This window comes from Hesperophylax consimilis, chromosome 22 (genome assembly GCF_061612785.1).
Source record: "Hesperophylax consimilis isolate HC1 chromosome 22, BYU_Hcon_1.0, whole genome shotgun sequence".
Taxonomy (NCBI): Eukaryota; Metazoa; Arthropoda; class Insecta; order Trichoptera; family Limnephilidae; genus Hesperophylax; species Hesperophylax consimilis.
Genome location: NC_142857.1, coordinates 6768700 through 6783361, shown reverse-complemented (window position 1 = coordinate 6783361; position 14662 = coordinate 6768700). Strand labels below are relative to the sequence as shown.

The 14662-nt window shown below is 38.0% G+C and overlaps 1 protein-coding gene across 4 annotated transcripts in view; it reads left to right on the top strand.

The window, feature by feature from the left end:
* AP-1-2beta (adaptor protein complex 1/2, beta subunit) overlaps positions 1 to 13061 on the top strand; it is a 30269-nt gene extending 17208 nt beyond the window's left edge. For 2 of the 4 annotated variants that reach the window (XM_089645199.1, XM_089645198.1), the window contains 11 exons: positions 62 to 252; positions 2072 to 2254; positions 2492 to 2674; positions 3171 to 3458; positions 4215 to 4336; positions 6075 to 6265; positions 6447 to 6547; positions 8157 to 8273; positions 9918 to 10198; positions 10896 to 11022; positions 11200 to 13061. In XM_089645199.1, the coding sequence (XP_089501325.1) occupies positions 62 to 252; positions 2072 to 2254; positions 2492 to 2674; positions 3171 to 3458; positions 4215 to 4336; positions 6075 to 6265; positions 6447 to 6547; positions 8157 to 8273; positions 9918 to 10198; positions 10896 to 11022; positions 11200 to 11604 (2189 nt within the window). In that variant the 3' untranslated portion in view covers positions 11605 to 13061. Of the gene's footprint in view, positions 1 to 61; positions 253 to 2071; positions 2255 to 2491; positions 2675 to 3170; positions 3459 to 4214; positions 4337 to 6074; positions 6266 to 6446; positions 6575 to 8156; positions 8274 to 9917; positions 10199 to 10895; positions 11023 to 11199 lie in introns of all 4 variants that reach the window. The other 2 variants (XM_089645197.1, XM_089645196.1) reach the window with 1 other exon arrangement.
* Positions 13062 to 14662: the final 1601 nt, after the last annotated feature.

The window sequence follows — 14662 nt, the reverse complement described above, 5'->3', positions numbered from 1 at the left end:
ATAGCAAAATATGAAAGAAACACTCGTCCAACAGAATATTCTAACATCTGTTCTTCCACAGAGATGAATGCGCCCACCATCAACAAGCTTCTGACGGCCCTGAACGAGTGTACGGAGTGGGGGCAGGTGTTTATCCTGGACTCGCTGAGCAACTATTCTCCAGCAGACGCACGTGAAGCACAGAGCATCTGCGAAAGGATTACACCACGTCTCGCGCACGCAAATGCGGCCGTTGTGCTGTCTGCTGTCAAGGCAAGCTTTAAGATATCATTTTACTATTAAAGCATACAAAAGTATGAAGACTCGTTACGACAATGAAACAAAGTGCTCATTATCATTTTTCAAGGTGACAATGATTAGCGTAAAACTATAAAGAATTGCAGGAAGACGTTTGATTTGTAACGGTTAATAATTTGTATGTATGTAAATATAGCTAATCAGAGGATTGTATTACCAATGCATGAAAGCTATAATTGTGATTTTATGAGTCATTTTGTTATGTTTGATGTCCTGCTTCATTTGTGATAACTACGATAATTCTTATCTTATACACAACAAAATAATCCACAAAACCGGACGGACAATTTACGAGGGCAATTGAAAATTTTGAACTGAACCTTTTCATGTTATTTAAACCTTTCCATGTTATTGTTAACTTTGTATATTATTTGAACCAGGGCCGGCCCTGAGCCAAACGGTGCCTAGCGCGAGTAAAATTTTGGCGCCCCTATCAAAACCAGTAAACGCCTAGGTAGGTGATTACTGTAATCAATAATGTTCTAATGATTTGTATTTTTGTGTAGTGCCTTTTTTATGAAAAATAATCTCAAGGGCGATGTGTTAAGACTGTTAGGTTTTAGATATTTTTAGCGCCTTGGCAATTCAGCACCCGGAGCGGACTGTTGCATTTGCGCGCGCGTAGAGTCGGTCCTGATTTGAACCTTTTCATTTTATTATTAACTTTCCCTATTATTTGAATCTTTCCATTTTATTTTAACCTTCCCATGTTATTATTAACTTTCCATATGATGTGAACCTTTCCATTTTATTTGAACCTTTACATGTTATTATTAACTTTCCCTATTATTTGAATCTTTCCATTTTATTTTAACCTTTCCATGTTATTATTAACTTTCCATATGATGTGAACCTTTCCATTTTATTTGAACCTTTACATGTTATTATTAACTTTCCATATGATGTGAACCTTTTCATTTTATCATTAACTTTCCATATTATTTTAACTTTTCCATGTTATTATTAACTTTCCATATTGTTTGAACTATTCCAAGTAATTATTTAACTTTCCATATTATTTGAACCTTTCCAAGTAATTATTAACTTCCATATTATTTTAACCTTTCTAAATAATTATTTAACTTTCCATATTATTTGAACCTTTCCATTTTATTATTATTTATTAGTAACTTTACATATTATTTTAACATTATTTAAACCTTTCCATATTATTTGAATCTTTTCATGTTATTATTTACTTTTCATATTATTTTAACTTTCTGTTTTTATTTTATTAATTTTATTTTAATATTACATTTAGTTACAATAGTGACGTATTGCCCATCTCACTAGGTGTGTAACGCCTGTGTTGAGATGGCAATTTACATAGTGGTTGTTAACTCGGTTTTAGATTATACAATATTGTGAAAATGTCAGATAAAATAAATTCAGTATTTTTTTGTTTATTTTTAAATTATACAATTCAAGAATGAATATAGAAGATGAAGACGAAGCGAGAATAATTTTAAGTAATTAATTAATAAAGTTTCAGTTTGACCAAGAGGCATATTATACATATTATGTACACATTAGGAACAATTTTTAGTATGTTATGAAATACTTCTAATGTATATTTTTATTGGAGGTAATCAATGATTTTATTTTTAAAGAGTGTTTTGGTTTGTGTGTTTCTAATGTCAATAGGTAGAGAATAGTAACCTTTTTACGTTATTTGAACCTTTCCACATTATTAATCCTTTCCATGTTATTTGAAAACTTCCACATTATTTGAACCTTGTCACGTAATTTGAACCTTTGTTTGTTTGATGGGCAGGTGCTGATGAAGTTGATGGAGATTCTGGCCGGAGACACGGACTTCTGCGCGGGACTAAGCAAGAAGCTGGCTCCGCCGCTGGTGACCCTTCTCAGTGCCGAGCCGGAGGTGCAGTACGTAGCGCTGCGAAATATCAACCTCATTGTGCAGAAGAGGCCCGACATTCTCAAGCATGAAATGAAGGTAAAGAACTAGTCTTTTATATTTCACTTTGTAAATCTAAGTAGATCATTGTAGAATTCTCTAAAACGTAAAAACTAGATTACTTCCATAACCTCACTACCAAACTGTAGCTGTCATTCTTTGTTGACTGATTTGTTCCTAGCATTGATCTAACGCACACATTGTTTTACAATTTGACAAGTTTAAAATGTTTTCTCTCTTTGTGACACTATCCTAAACCATGACGAATGCTCGCAGGTATTTTTCGTCAAGTACAACGACCCCATCTACGTGAAACTGGAGAAGCTGGACATCATGATCCGTCTGGCGGCGCAGTCCAACATTGCGCAGGTGCTCGGCGAGCTGAAGGAGTACGCCACGGAGGTGGACGTGGACTTTGTGCGCAAAGCCGTACGCGCCATCGGACGGTGCGCCATCAAGGTTCGTCCATACTCTTTCTGCAGAAGCTATTTTCTTTTTATTTTTTGTGGCGCATTACGATACAAGAAATCCAGCGGGCCGCCATAGACGTAGTTGGATGAAATAACTCCAGCGACTGTGCGAGAAGAAGCAGGGTCTGCTATGGACGTAGGCCGCTAAATAAAAATAATTCTATGTAAAAAATAATTGGACAATATGCCATTTATATTACTTTTTTTTTCTAATATATCTATTTGAATTTCACCTTTGTTTTGTGAATTAATGAATGCAAATCTTAGAAGTGGAAATTAACCCACTTCCTCACATTCGATCGAGCTGAAACTCGGCAGATACACTTGTTATCGATGACAATGCATTCTATCAAATTTTGGTGGCAATCGCGCATACACAAGCAGACATATATGCATTTCTCTGAAATTGGATGACATTAAGTAAATATACGAAATTAATGTCAGTCCTACCCAATGGGTACAAATTTAAACTGATTGGTATGCAGGTGGAGCCGTCGGCAGAGCGCTGCGTGTCTACCCTGCTGGACCTGATCCAGACCAAGGTTAACTACGTTGTGCAGGAGGCCATCGTGGTAATCAAGGACATCTTCCGCAAATACCCCAACAAGTACGAGAGCATCATCAGCACGCTGTGCGAGAACCTCGACACGCTGGACGAGCCAGAGGCGCGCGCCTCCATGGTGTGGATCATCGGGGAGTATGCCGAGCGTATCGATAACGCCGATGAACTGCTGGACTCGTTCTTGGAAGGTTTCCAAGATGAGAATGCACAGGTATGTTGGAAAATCTATCATAGATATCATCTTATTATCACAGAATGTTGTTGAGCACAAAACAAACAATTCTCAGGTGCAAAATTTGGCATGTCTCCCATCTGTGCATCTTACAATGAAATACTAGCAACACATACACAAATTGTGTTTCAATAATGATTGAAAATGATTCAACACGATTGCAATAATTACAATAGCTTATTATCCAAGGTTGATATTTTCAGTTGCGAACTTACCAAATACAAGAGGTCCATAAAAGAATATTTCTCTGATAGTTTGTGAATTAATGTTTACTTCTCTATTGTTTATATCTCTATTATGATTTGATTTATATCTACAACCTCTCTCCATGGCTATAAATGTATTGTTTTGTAAATTTTTCGTTTTATATTATCTTTTGTTTTGTATAATTTTTTTGATTCATATTCCTTTCTCACAAATTCAAATAACTTATTCCATATTATGCTGTCTCAGTTAAAGTCACAAGGAGGAAATCCATAATGGGTTTTATTTTACTAAATGATACTTATTTACAAACTGATTAAATGTAAACTGTCGATTTCCCGAAAATGAATAAATAAATAAAATATACACAAATTCTTTCCAGCTTTTCGGGAGTGGCAATTATCGAGGCCTAAGTTTCCATCTTGTAGAATAAAATAAGCCAAATCAATATACTGTTTTCCAGTGCTGGCGTCATGTTGAATACATCGCATGCGGACATTACATAACTAAACAGCTGTTTGCCCCGTCCAGGTACAACTGCAGCTGCTGACGGCCGTGGTGAAGCTGTTCCTCAAGAGACCGGCCGACACCCAGGAGCTGGTTCAGCACGTCCTCAGTCTGGCCACGCAGGACTCCGACAATCCCGACCTCAGGTACCTTACATCTACCTTATTTCTTTTGCCTCTCTCTTTTAGAGTTGACTAAGTAACGAATTATCTGTTTCACATGCTCCACAAATTCTTTAAAATATTAATTTCAAGAAAAACGGACGATAAAGAGTCGTTATTATTATATAGTAGGCCCCCAGTTATATAAAAAATAAAAATCTTATTTCTAATTCCCTATCAAATTTTTGTCCAGATATTTATTACTTTTTTTGATATTTTTTTATTGGTAAGTGTTATATTTAGAATTTTTTTATAAACCGCTCGAGTGCTTGTGTCAATAACTGGAACATGAGTTGAGTGATTGGCATTCTCAATTAATTTCTCGCCCTCATTAAAAAAAAATCATACCTCTGAATTTTAATACGGAGACATATAAACTGATTATAGTGCTATATAGCCAATGTTTTCACCTGTATATTTAGGATTTAAAAAAATCATTAATATGCAAATTCTAAAAATCACTCAATAATTTTTATTATAATTTTTTTGTTGGAATTAGGTATATACAGGGTTTTCCAATAAGAGGTGTTATTTTGATATTCAATCGTAAAAGATCAATGGTTTCGTTGCTTGTGTGGCACGTAGCGCCGTCTTGTTGAATGTAAACGTTGTCCAGATCAATACCATCCAATTCCGGCCATAAAAAATCATTAATCATCTCTCGATAGCGCAATCCATTCACCGTAACTGTTGCTCCAGCCTCATTTTCGAAAAAGTAAAGACCAATTACTTCGCCGGACCATAAACCGCACCAAAAAGTCACACGTTGAGGATAGAGAGGCTTTTCAACAATAACTCTTGGGTTTTCCGAGCTCCAGATGCGACAATTTTGCTTGTTGACGAAGCCACCGAGGTGGAAATGGGCCTCATCACTCAAGATGATTTGCATTTGATTCACTCAAGTGAATTTTAATACTTTCAATGCGTTGTTGAAGCGTGTATCGTTCCATTTTTATTAATGGCGTAGTTTCTACTTGTCAAATGTCAAAAAATGACAGCTTCAAAAGTAACATCTACCGAAATAGCGGGCTATTCAAAATAACACCTCTTATTGGAAAACCCTGTACTTTAAAAGATAAAACAAAAATCAATTTTTGTTTTTATTAAAAACAATCATTTTAAAGTGAAACTAAATATATGATGTTTTGCTTTCTATATAAATTTTTTTTTTTTTTTCAAATATATGTAGATTTGTCAAAAATCGCAATTTTCGACTTCTTTTCAAATAAACATGGCTTTTCACAAATGAATTCAGTTTTTTTATTATTCATCTTGTCTAACAGTTAATTGAATTTGCATTTAAAGCCATCATAAAATATTAACCCCAAACGATTATCCACTTAAAACTGTCATGAAAAAAAAGTTTTTGCAGACATTTCTCATTGTGAAAACGCTCCTCAATTGTAGTGTCATCCTCATAAATTCATTTTGCCTTCGAATAGTACCTCGATTGGGTTAGTTAATATGGTTTGTTTCTATGTGTTGGCTTTAACAAAAATATTTTTTTTTATCCATTAAAGTTTCTTGTCGGCCGCTACGTGTTAACCAGTGATTCCTATCCTTATTTGTAAAATTGTAAAGCTACCATGAAATTTCTTATACTGATTTATATCTCTGATAGCTGCACCATAACTTCACCTGCTACTCTTAATTGACACCTTGTAATTAAATGAGAGATTGTAACACCGGCACGAGCACAACATTAACTCTTCTACGTCGGTAGGGATCGAGGGTTCATCTACTGGCGCCTGCTGTCCACCGACCCCGCGGCCGCCAAGGAGGTGGTCCTGGCCGACAAGCCGCTCATCAGCGAGGAGACGGACCTGCTGGAGCCAACGCTGCTCGATGAACTCATCTGCCACATCAGCTCGCTGGCCTCGGTCTACCACAAACCTCCCACCGCCTTCGTGGAAGGTACTGTGTATTCTATGACTCTTTTTCATTGGGTTTCTAATCCTCTAGAGATAATATATTGTTTTAATTGACTGAGAATATTGTATCATTTTTCATTCACAGAAAGAATAATATTAATTTAAGATCATTACAGTTCAGTATAGTATATTACAACCTGGTTGTATTTGTTTTTTTGTTCCAGGTCGAGGAGCGGGAGTACGCAAGTCCTTGCCAGCGCGCCAGGGATCCACAGAAGACCACTCACAGGACCGCGAACGCGCGGCTACGGTCATACCTAACCAGGTCAATACTGTAAACCTCTTCCGCGATGTGAGCCACACCTTCCATACATCTACTACTGCGCCCCCCCTCTCCCACCTCATCCCAATAACCTAACCTGACCTCTGCTCCGTCGTACTCATCCGGCTAACTCTTCAGCCCAACAAATGCACTCTTGGATGTGATAAGGATCGCAAAACATCAGAAATCAGAGATAAATTGACTGATGTTGTTGATTTTTGAAGCGTTTAGCTTCCTCCTTTTTCATGAGCCAATTCATGTTTTGGACAGTTGTTTTCTTTTTATGTGACACCTCGCAAGGGCACCCCTGTCTGTACGGTGTAAAGACAGGGGAACTATATCGCCACATTGTTGAGCAGCGTTGTCAGGCGTGTTAAGGTGAAGTAGTGTTCCGCCCATGTCCTTCAAGAGTCGCCTAAGTTCACTGGTGCACAAGGAATCAATTCTGCTAGCTTCTTAGAGCAGATACATCTCTGGATAAGAGATGGCTCCCAAATTCAATTGTTTGACGTACTTGATTGACTATTTTTACAGGGTTAGCAGCTGGGCCTATAAAAGTGATTTCATAACCCCCGTAAGGAACATTGCAATTCGTCTTCTTCTTCTGCATGAGCCTTCTAGCGTCCAGCTTTGGACATATCTCTGCCTCTCACATATTTCCCCGGTTTTAACAATTCTCTGCATCTCTCACATATCCGAAACTGGCAGGTTTCTTGTGAGATTAAGCTCTGCTCCTATTTTCCAACTAAGGCAGATCACTCAGTTTATCTTTAGCTTGAGGGATCCGCCTAAGGATGCCATTAAATGATATTGAGAATCCGACGGTTATGTTCCAAACTTTGTAGCTGTGTTGTATTCGCACCCACGCGTCGCTGGTTCAATCCTCTACAAGCTAAGTCCTTCATCACTGCACAACCATCGCTTTCAGCTTATAATGATGGGAGTGGAGAGAATTCAAATAATGTCAGGTTATTTGTAATCTGGGAAGGTTTGTCTTTCTTTCTTTAACCTTTACAACTCTGACCTTTTTAACTCAATCTATCCCGTCACGAGGCTCTTTTTCGAGGATTTTCAGTAAGACTTCATGGATTCATTACTGATGAAAGTGTCTATTTTTAAGATTTAATCGTAGACTTTAGCTATACAACGCAAAAAAATCTTAAACGCAGCTGTGCTAGCCTTATATAAATGTATTTTTCTATCGATTTACATATTGTAATATACACTTTTATCAATTTTTTTTTTTTATTGAATGAACGAATAAAAAGAATCAATTCACAAGACTAGGGGAATCAGATTGAATCGATTCACCACTGTGAATAATTCTGCCCATATCTAGTAAGCAGAACGAAAGATTGATATCACTAAATTTCAAAAAATTTCCCAGATAGCATTATCAACTTTTTGTCGCCCTGATAGTGAGATTCATCTTTCTTTCCACTTACTCTTCACATCTGACATCAGCGTATGTGAACAGCCGCTGATGGATCATGTGTGTGACAGGCGCGTAAATAAGGTTTAATGTGGGAGACGTTTAGCCAGAACAAGTGTAACGTTATCTTGGTTGTATATACCGCATACTGACAGAATGCCTATTGTGTGTGTCACGCAGGAGTCCCTGATTGGAGATTTGCTGTCCATGGACATCGGGGGCCCTCCGCCAGCGCCCGCCGCCCCCGCAGCCCCCTCTGCCTCCCTTGACCTGCTCGGCGGAGGACTGGACGTACTGGTAATCATAAATTTTTATAATATTTTGCTTGTATTGTTAATTGATTTTTGAATCAGTGTTTCAAATTCACTATCACAATCGTATCGACTATCATCGCCATTTTGAATTTTTTACATTTGGACTCTCCTCGTTGACCTCTGGAGAGCCGGAATTCGAAATCTTCAGCATACACTCGATTTCCGGATGAAAATACGAAAAGCCGCGTGAAAATTACCTCGACGAGTTGTGTTCAAAAATCGAACCAAAAACCAGGATTTTCACTTTTCAATTGTTTTCTGTTTCCCAGATAATATATCTTATTTTTAAAATATATGTCATGTTTATATCATAACATGTTTTCCCAGAATAGCTAACTTTATCAACAAACAAAAAAATCGCAACTGAACTGAGAATGTTTTTCTTTTTATTTGACACCTCACAAGAGCGCCACTGTTAAGAGTGTAAAGGCAGGGGAACTATGTCCGCCAGCGTTGTGAGCCTGGTTAAGATAGGGGTTGTAGGAAGGGATTTATTAATTTAGGTCTTGAAGAGGCCCGGATTATATGAAGGATGCCGGTAACTCGTTCCACATATGAGCCGTCTTGCACCAAAATGAGTTGAAGAAGTGGCCCGTTCTCATCAATCGTTGAACGGGTGTTCCGCTAGTGTACGTCGAGTTGCAAGTGCACCAGGGATCAATGTTCCTAGCTCCTTAGAGCAGCCTTTCAAAAGAACGTCAGTGGAGCAAGAGTCACTACTTCTTAACCTTTTGAACGCGTTAATTTGCTCCGTTTTATCTATACCCGTACGCGGTACATATTTTCAAATACCTATGCACGCAATTAAATGTCAAATTATAGCATTCTGGCATGATTTATTGGACTATATAGACAGAACAGATTATTCTCCACAATATGATAACAAATCCTCGTGTGTCAACACTCTTAGATGTTTATAAAAACAAAAACATCAAATTTCACACAAAGACGTACCGTATATTTTGAATGTGGTCCCGCCATTCACTCGGCGTCATAAATAAACCACTCTCGGTGTGTGTGTACTTAGGCCACTGTGTTTATAGACACAAGTGGGACACCATGATCACTTATCATTCTTAGTTATGAAAAGTTGTGAATGACAAACTAGTACTAACGCCATCCGTTGACAAAAATGTAAACTAAAGGACTAAAAGGCGCGAAGAGGCGCACTTGGTTATCGATCTTTTTTTATGAAATACAATTTTATTTTTGAGAAATTCTTGTAGATGTCAGCATCGTGATAGTTCTACAAATGTCCAAGTGAGCAAGAAATACATTTATGACGAAAGAGAGCGGGAATATCGGCCGTCAAAGTTGCCGTATCAACTGTCGATACAGCCGCGTGTGAGTATAGACTTTTTGCCGTAACAACAGTTGATACGGCCGCGTGCAAAGAGTTAAATGCCATTTCTTAACCTGTTACAATTTTTGATCAAATTGTAATCAGCTATCAAGCATCGGCGTTCAACGGAGAATTCTGATTGGCACTGGTCGTCGATTTATCGGTCAATTGAATGTGATTGAGTTTGAAACACTTTCATTGCTCACCCTTTCAACGCAATCTATCCCACTATGTGACTTGTAGATCTATGTACCGGTTTTATATATTAATACATTCTCTTTCCAGCTGGGCGGAGTACCCGAGCCGTCACCCGCCTTCCCCGCAATGGGCGGCAACTCGGGCCTGCTGAGCGACATCTTCGGGGGCGCGGGCGGAGCCGCCGGGGGGGCTCGCGAGGGGGCCCCAGCACCTCCCCGCCACTGCTGGCTGCCCGCCGACAAGGGCAAGGGTTTGGAGGTGTGGGGCAGCTTTGTGAGGCGCGGGGGGCAGCCGTGCATGGAGCTGACGCTGACCAACAAGGCCATGCAGCCCATGAGCGGGTTTGCCATACAGCTCAACAAGAACAGGTGCGCTTTTACTCAACTTTTGTCTCAATATTCCGACCACGATCATGACATTAAATAACTAACCAACCATCACGCAGTTTATAAGTGTAAGTGGATAATGTAATGACTAGTCTTTCTACACACCCAACTTTTCTCGTGATATGGATGCAATATATAAAAGGACTTCAGCTATGCATAGTTTTATCTTTAATCATGCGTGAGGTGATCACTCATGTTGCAGAGGGTTCAAAAACAGTTTGAGACGTCTCTTCATGAGGGAGTGCGGCCACTATCTGTGGCTCTACCAACGAACTTTATTCTGGGCATGCTCGGACTTCACTCCTTGCAGCTCAGATAAGAGGGGTATGTCGCCACCCACTTGAGAACTCAGCTGTTTTGCAGCGCTTGATTCTCTATGGTATATATGCATTAAATATATATATCTTAGACAGCGTCAACCATAGATTATAACACTACAACCCGAATTCTGCCCTCCTTTAAGAAATGCCTCTGCTCCTGTTGTATACAATATTATGCGATATTCGCCTCCACACCATACAGTTATCAAGTTTAGGTCTTCCAATACATTAAAGAGAAGCTGGTTCACATTCTGCCCAGCAGAACCTCTCTTTTATAAATGTTTTTGACTGAGAAATCTTCACACAATTGGTATAGCAATAGGAATGTGTTGTTATAATGAGTGATAATGATGTTGCAGTTTTGGCCTGGTTCCCGTGGCGGGCCTGGGCGTGGGGGTCTTACAGCCCTCTCAGAGCACCGAAGCCAGTCTGCCGCTAGCCGTGTCCGGCCCCGTGCAGCGCATGGAGCCCCTCAATAACCTGCAGGTAAACAACACTACCTTACTGTCACTGCTGTGCCAGATGGAACCTTTTCATTATAGAGTGCTAATTCAGTGATGGCTCTTGGCTTTCTGAATTTGCTGCTAGTTTGCTATTAGCCAAGTTAATATTTTATGTGATAAAAATGTGTATGTGATGTTTGAAACTTTGCTGTATTTCTAGGTGGCCATAAAGAACAACGTGGACGTGTTCTACTTTGCGTGCGCCGTCCACCCGCAGGCCTACTTCACAGAGGATGGGCAAGTGGACAAGCGCGTGTTCCTCGCCACCTGGAAGGAGATCCCCTCCGCCAACGAGGTGCAGTACAACCTGCGCGGCGTCACCGCCTCCGCTGACGCCATCACCGCCAAGATGACGCAGTACAACATCTTCACCATCGCCAAGCGCAACGTCGAGGGACAGGACATGCTGTACCAGGCGCTCAAGCTGACCAACAACATCTGGGTGCTACTGGAGCTGAAGCTGCAGCCAGGGAACCCCGACGCCACGCTCAGTCTCAAGTCTCGCAGCGTGGAAGTGGCGCCCATCGTCTATCAGGCCTACGAGGCTATCCTCAAGTCTGCCTAGGTGGCTGTGATTGCTGACATTCCTCCCGCCGCTGTCCTAGATCTGACTCCGACTTGTGCCGGAATTAGCTTACGTGTACTACACCGTGAAAGACTATAATGGTTCTAAGTTCTCGTGCACACGTTGTACATAATTTTAAAAATATCATGTAGCATGGATAATAGAAACAAAGGTGATATGGCGTGGAAACCAACGAAACTGCACTGTCAAAGTTATGCATTCGGTCTGTTGGTACTAATAATGGTTCATAACCCATCTCCATTGTTTCTATTATATTTTTCATAGCTCAGCACCCAAAATCGTTGTCAATGTAACACTAATCAATTTATTTGCGTTTCAAAAAAAATATGTTTCTGGCACATAAGTGGAATTGTAAATTTAGAATAGAACAATAGATTCGTTTTGATAAATACGTCACATTCCCTCTATTGAATAAATTGTTGACAAATACATCATATTTTGGTTCAAAAAACAATAATAAATTGGATGCTGAACAATGAATCATGTGCATATGTTATAGTGCCCTGATTGCAAAAATATGATTTATATATGAACCACATTATAGTTTGCCATTTTGGTTGCGGAAATGATGATAAATATAGTTTACTATGTTGGATGCTGAACAATGATATTATATAGTCAATCCAATGCAGAAACGATAATATAATAATATGTTAACACATTATGGGTTGCCAAGCAATGATAAACTTTCGCATTATAGCTCGCCGTATTGATTGTTGAACAATAATGTAAATTAAAGTTCGCCGTATCGTATGCTGAACAGTGATGTATATTATAGTTTGTTATATTGTATGCTGAACAATGATGTATATTATAGTTTGCCGTATTGTATGCTGAACAATGATGTATATTGTAGTTCGCCATATTGTATGCTGAACAATGATGTATATTGTAGTTCGCCATATTGTATGCTGAACAATGGATGTATATTGTAGTTCGCCTGTATTCTATGCTGAACATTGATGTATATTATAGTTCACTGTATTGTATGCTGAACAATGATGTATATTATAGTTCGCCAAATGTGGAAATTATGATATAAAGTTCACAGTATTGTTTGCCGAACAATGATAAACATACACATTGCAATTCACCACATCAGATATGGAAAAAATAATATATTATGTACACATTATAGTTCATCATTTTGGTTGCGGGAACGACGATTATGTAAACATTTCTAGTTCAGAAGATTCATAATGAATGACTGATGAAACGTTGAGTTGATCAGTCCAAGTTAAATTAAGATGCCTCGTCGCGTCTGTTATTGCGGTGTGAGCCCCGTTGTATCGCAGTCATTATGAGCTGCGTTATGTTTTCCAAACTGTATGATGTCCACAGTCATTTTTACTATAAACTATCTATCTGTAAGTTAAGTTTACGATGTATAAATATGTACGTTAAGATTTATGAAATATATTGATTATTCTAAATTGGATACTTTTTTTTTTACGTTCCGCTAATTAGGGTGTTATAGACTCCCTGGTTTCAGACAGTTAGGACTTTTCTGTAGATAAAAAAAAACTAATGGTAAAATGACAAAAATAAAAACTGCCTGTAAAATTATGAAAAAAAATCAAACACCAATCACATTAAAACATCTTTATTCATATCATAATAATATAATTTATTTTGGACTCTCGTTTTCTAAAAGAAACACTTTTAGAGCATTATAATATATTGAAATTATGTACAATATTATTCAATGAGGAACTAACACATAATACAAACATATAATAATTATATTTTAAGCATTAACAAAATAATGAAACATGGAATAGAACGTAAAAAATATTCATTAAAATATATCATCTATAAAAGGGAGATTTATCTATGTATTCTGCTGTTTATAATCATATAATATGTATGTACAAGAACATCTTTTTAAATTACACATTAATATCAATATTATTTTTTTATAAATAGATTGATATATAAAACAACAAAAATATGTTTTTAAAGGGTTAAATAATAACCATTATTTACAAATAATAAAATTAAAACAAACTGCTGAATACCACAATTTGTTTGTTATAGTGGTTTATTTTTTGGGGTATTACGCCGTGTTGCTCTATCTCCTTCTTTAGCCAGCGTTACAGTGTCCATCCACAATGATATCAGAAAAATTTCGAGCGTGTAAACTCGGCCGTCCTGACAAATCGGCAATCGCAGAGCATTTAATTGACACCGGACGTTACTGATTTGTTCCTGAAGTCTTGGGAGACCCAAAGCACGTAGAGCACGCCTAATTACGGAGGCAATTGAAATTTATAAAAAAAAACCTATTAATATTAATAAAGACGACGGGGTGTAGCTCAGTAGCTCTTGGTATCTGGTAATTGACGGCTACACCAAAACTAAACGCAGAAAACCATTTTAAATTATACTGTAATACCAGGATTGGAGCTGGCAACACGGTATTGCATCTACATAGATAAGCACACACACAATTTCTGCCCTGATGGTGGACACTGTAATGCTGTCCGAAACCTTGGCAAAAAGAGGAGGCAGCGCACACAGCATAATACCCCAAAAATAAACCACTACAATGCTTTTCGTGAAAATCTCAAATAATTTTGAAATTGTTTGTTATCTACATGAGACATGGTCAATGATCTTGGAAATGATTCGGTACGTCTCAAAGACAAGTAATCTGAAATGCTGGAATCAGCCATTGGCGCTGGTGTAGTCGGATATCAGCCAGGATATTCCTGTACAATGGTGAAATTTTTTTTTACAAAAGTTTAATAATAATAGTAATTACCATGTCTTAATATTGTATTGCGTGTTTACGCTCTTAGAGAAAGTCTGGACGTAGATTTTCAAGTGATGAATGGTTGAGAAAAAACTGGATTTTACCAAAAATACATAAATACAAACTAATAAAAAAACATTTTGTTTTCATCAGACTGTGTGATTGATGTCGCTGGAATAACCGTATGTATAGTCAAATTTGAGCAAAAAGCTATTTTAATAGAAAAACATGAGTTAAGCTCACTTTTTATCATTTTAAATTTACTATTTCTGTTGCAAGCCG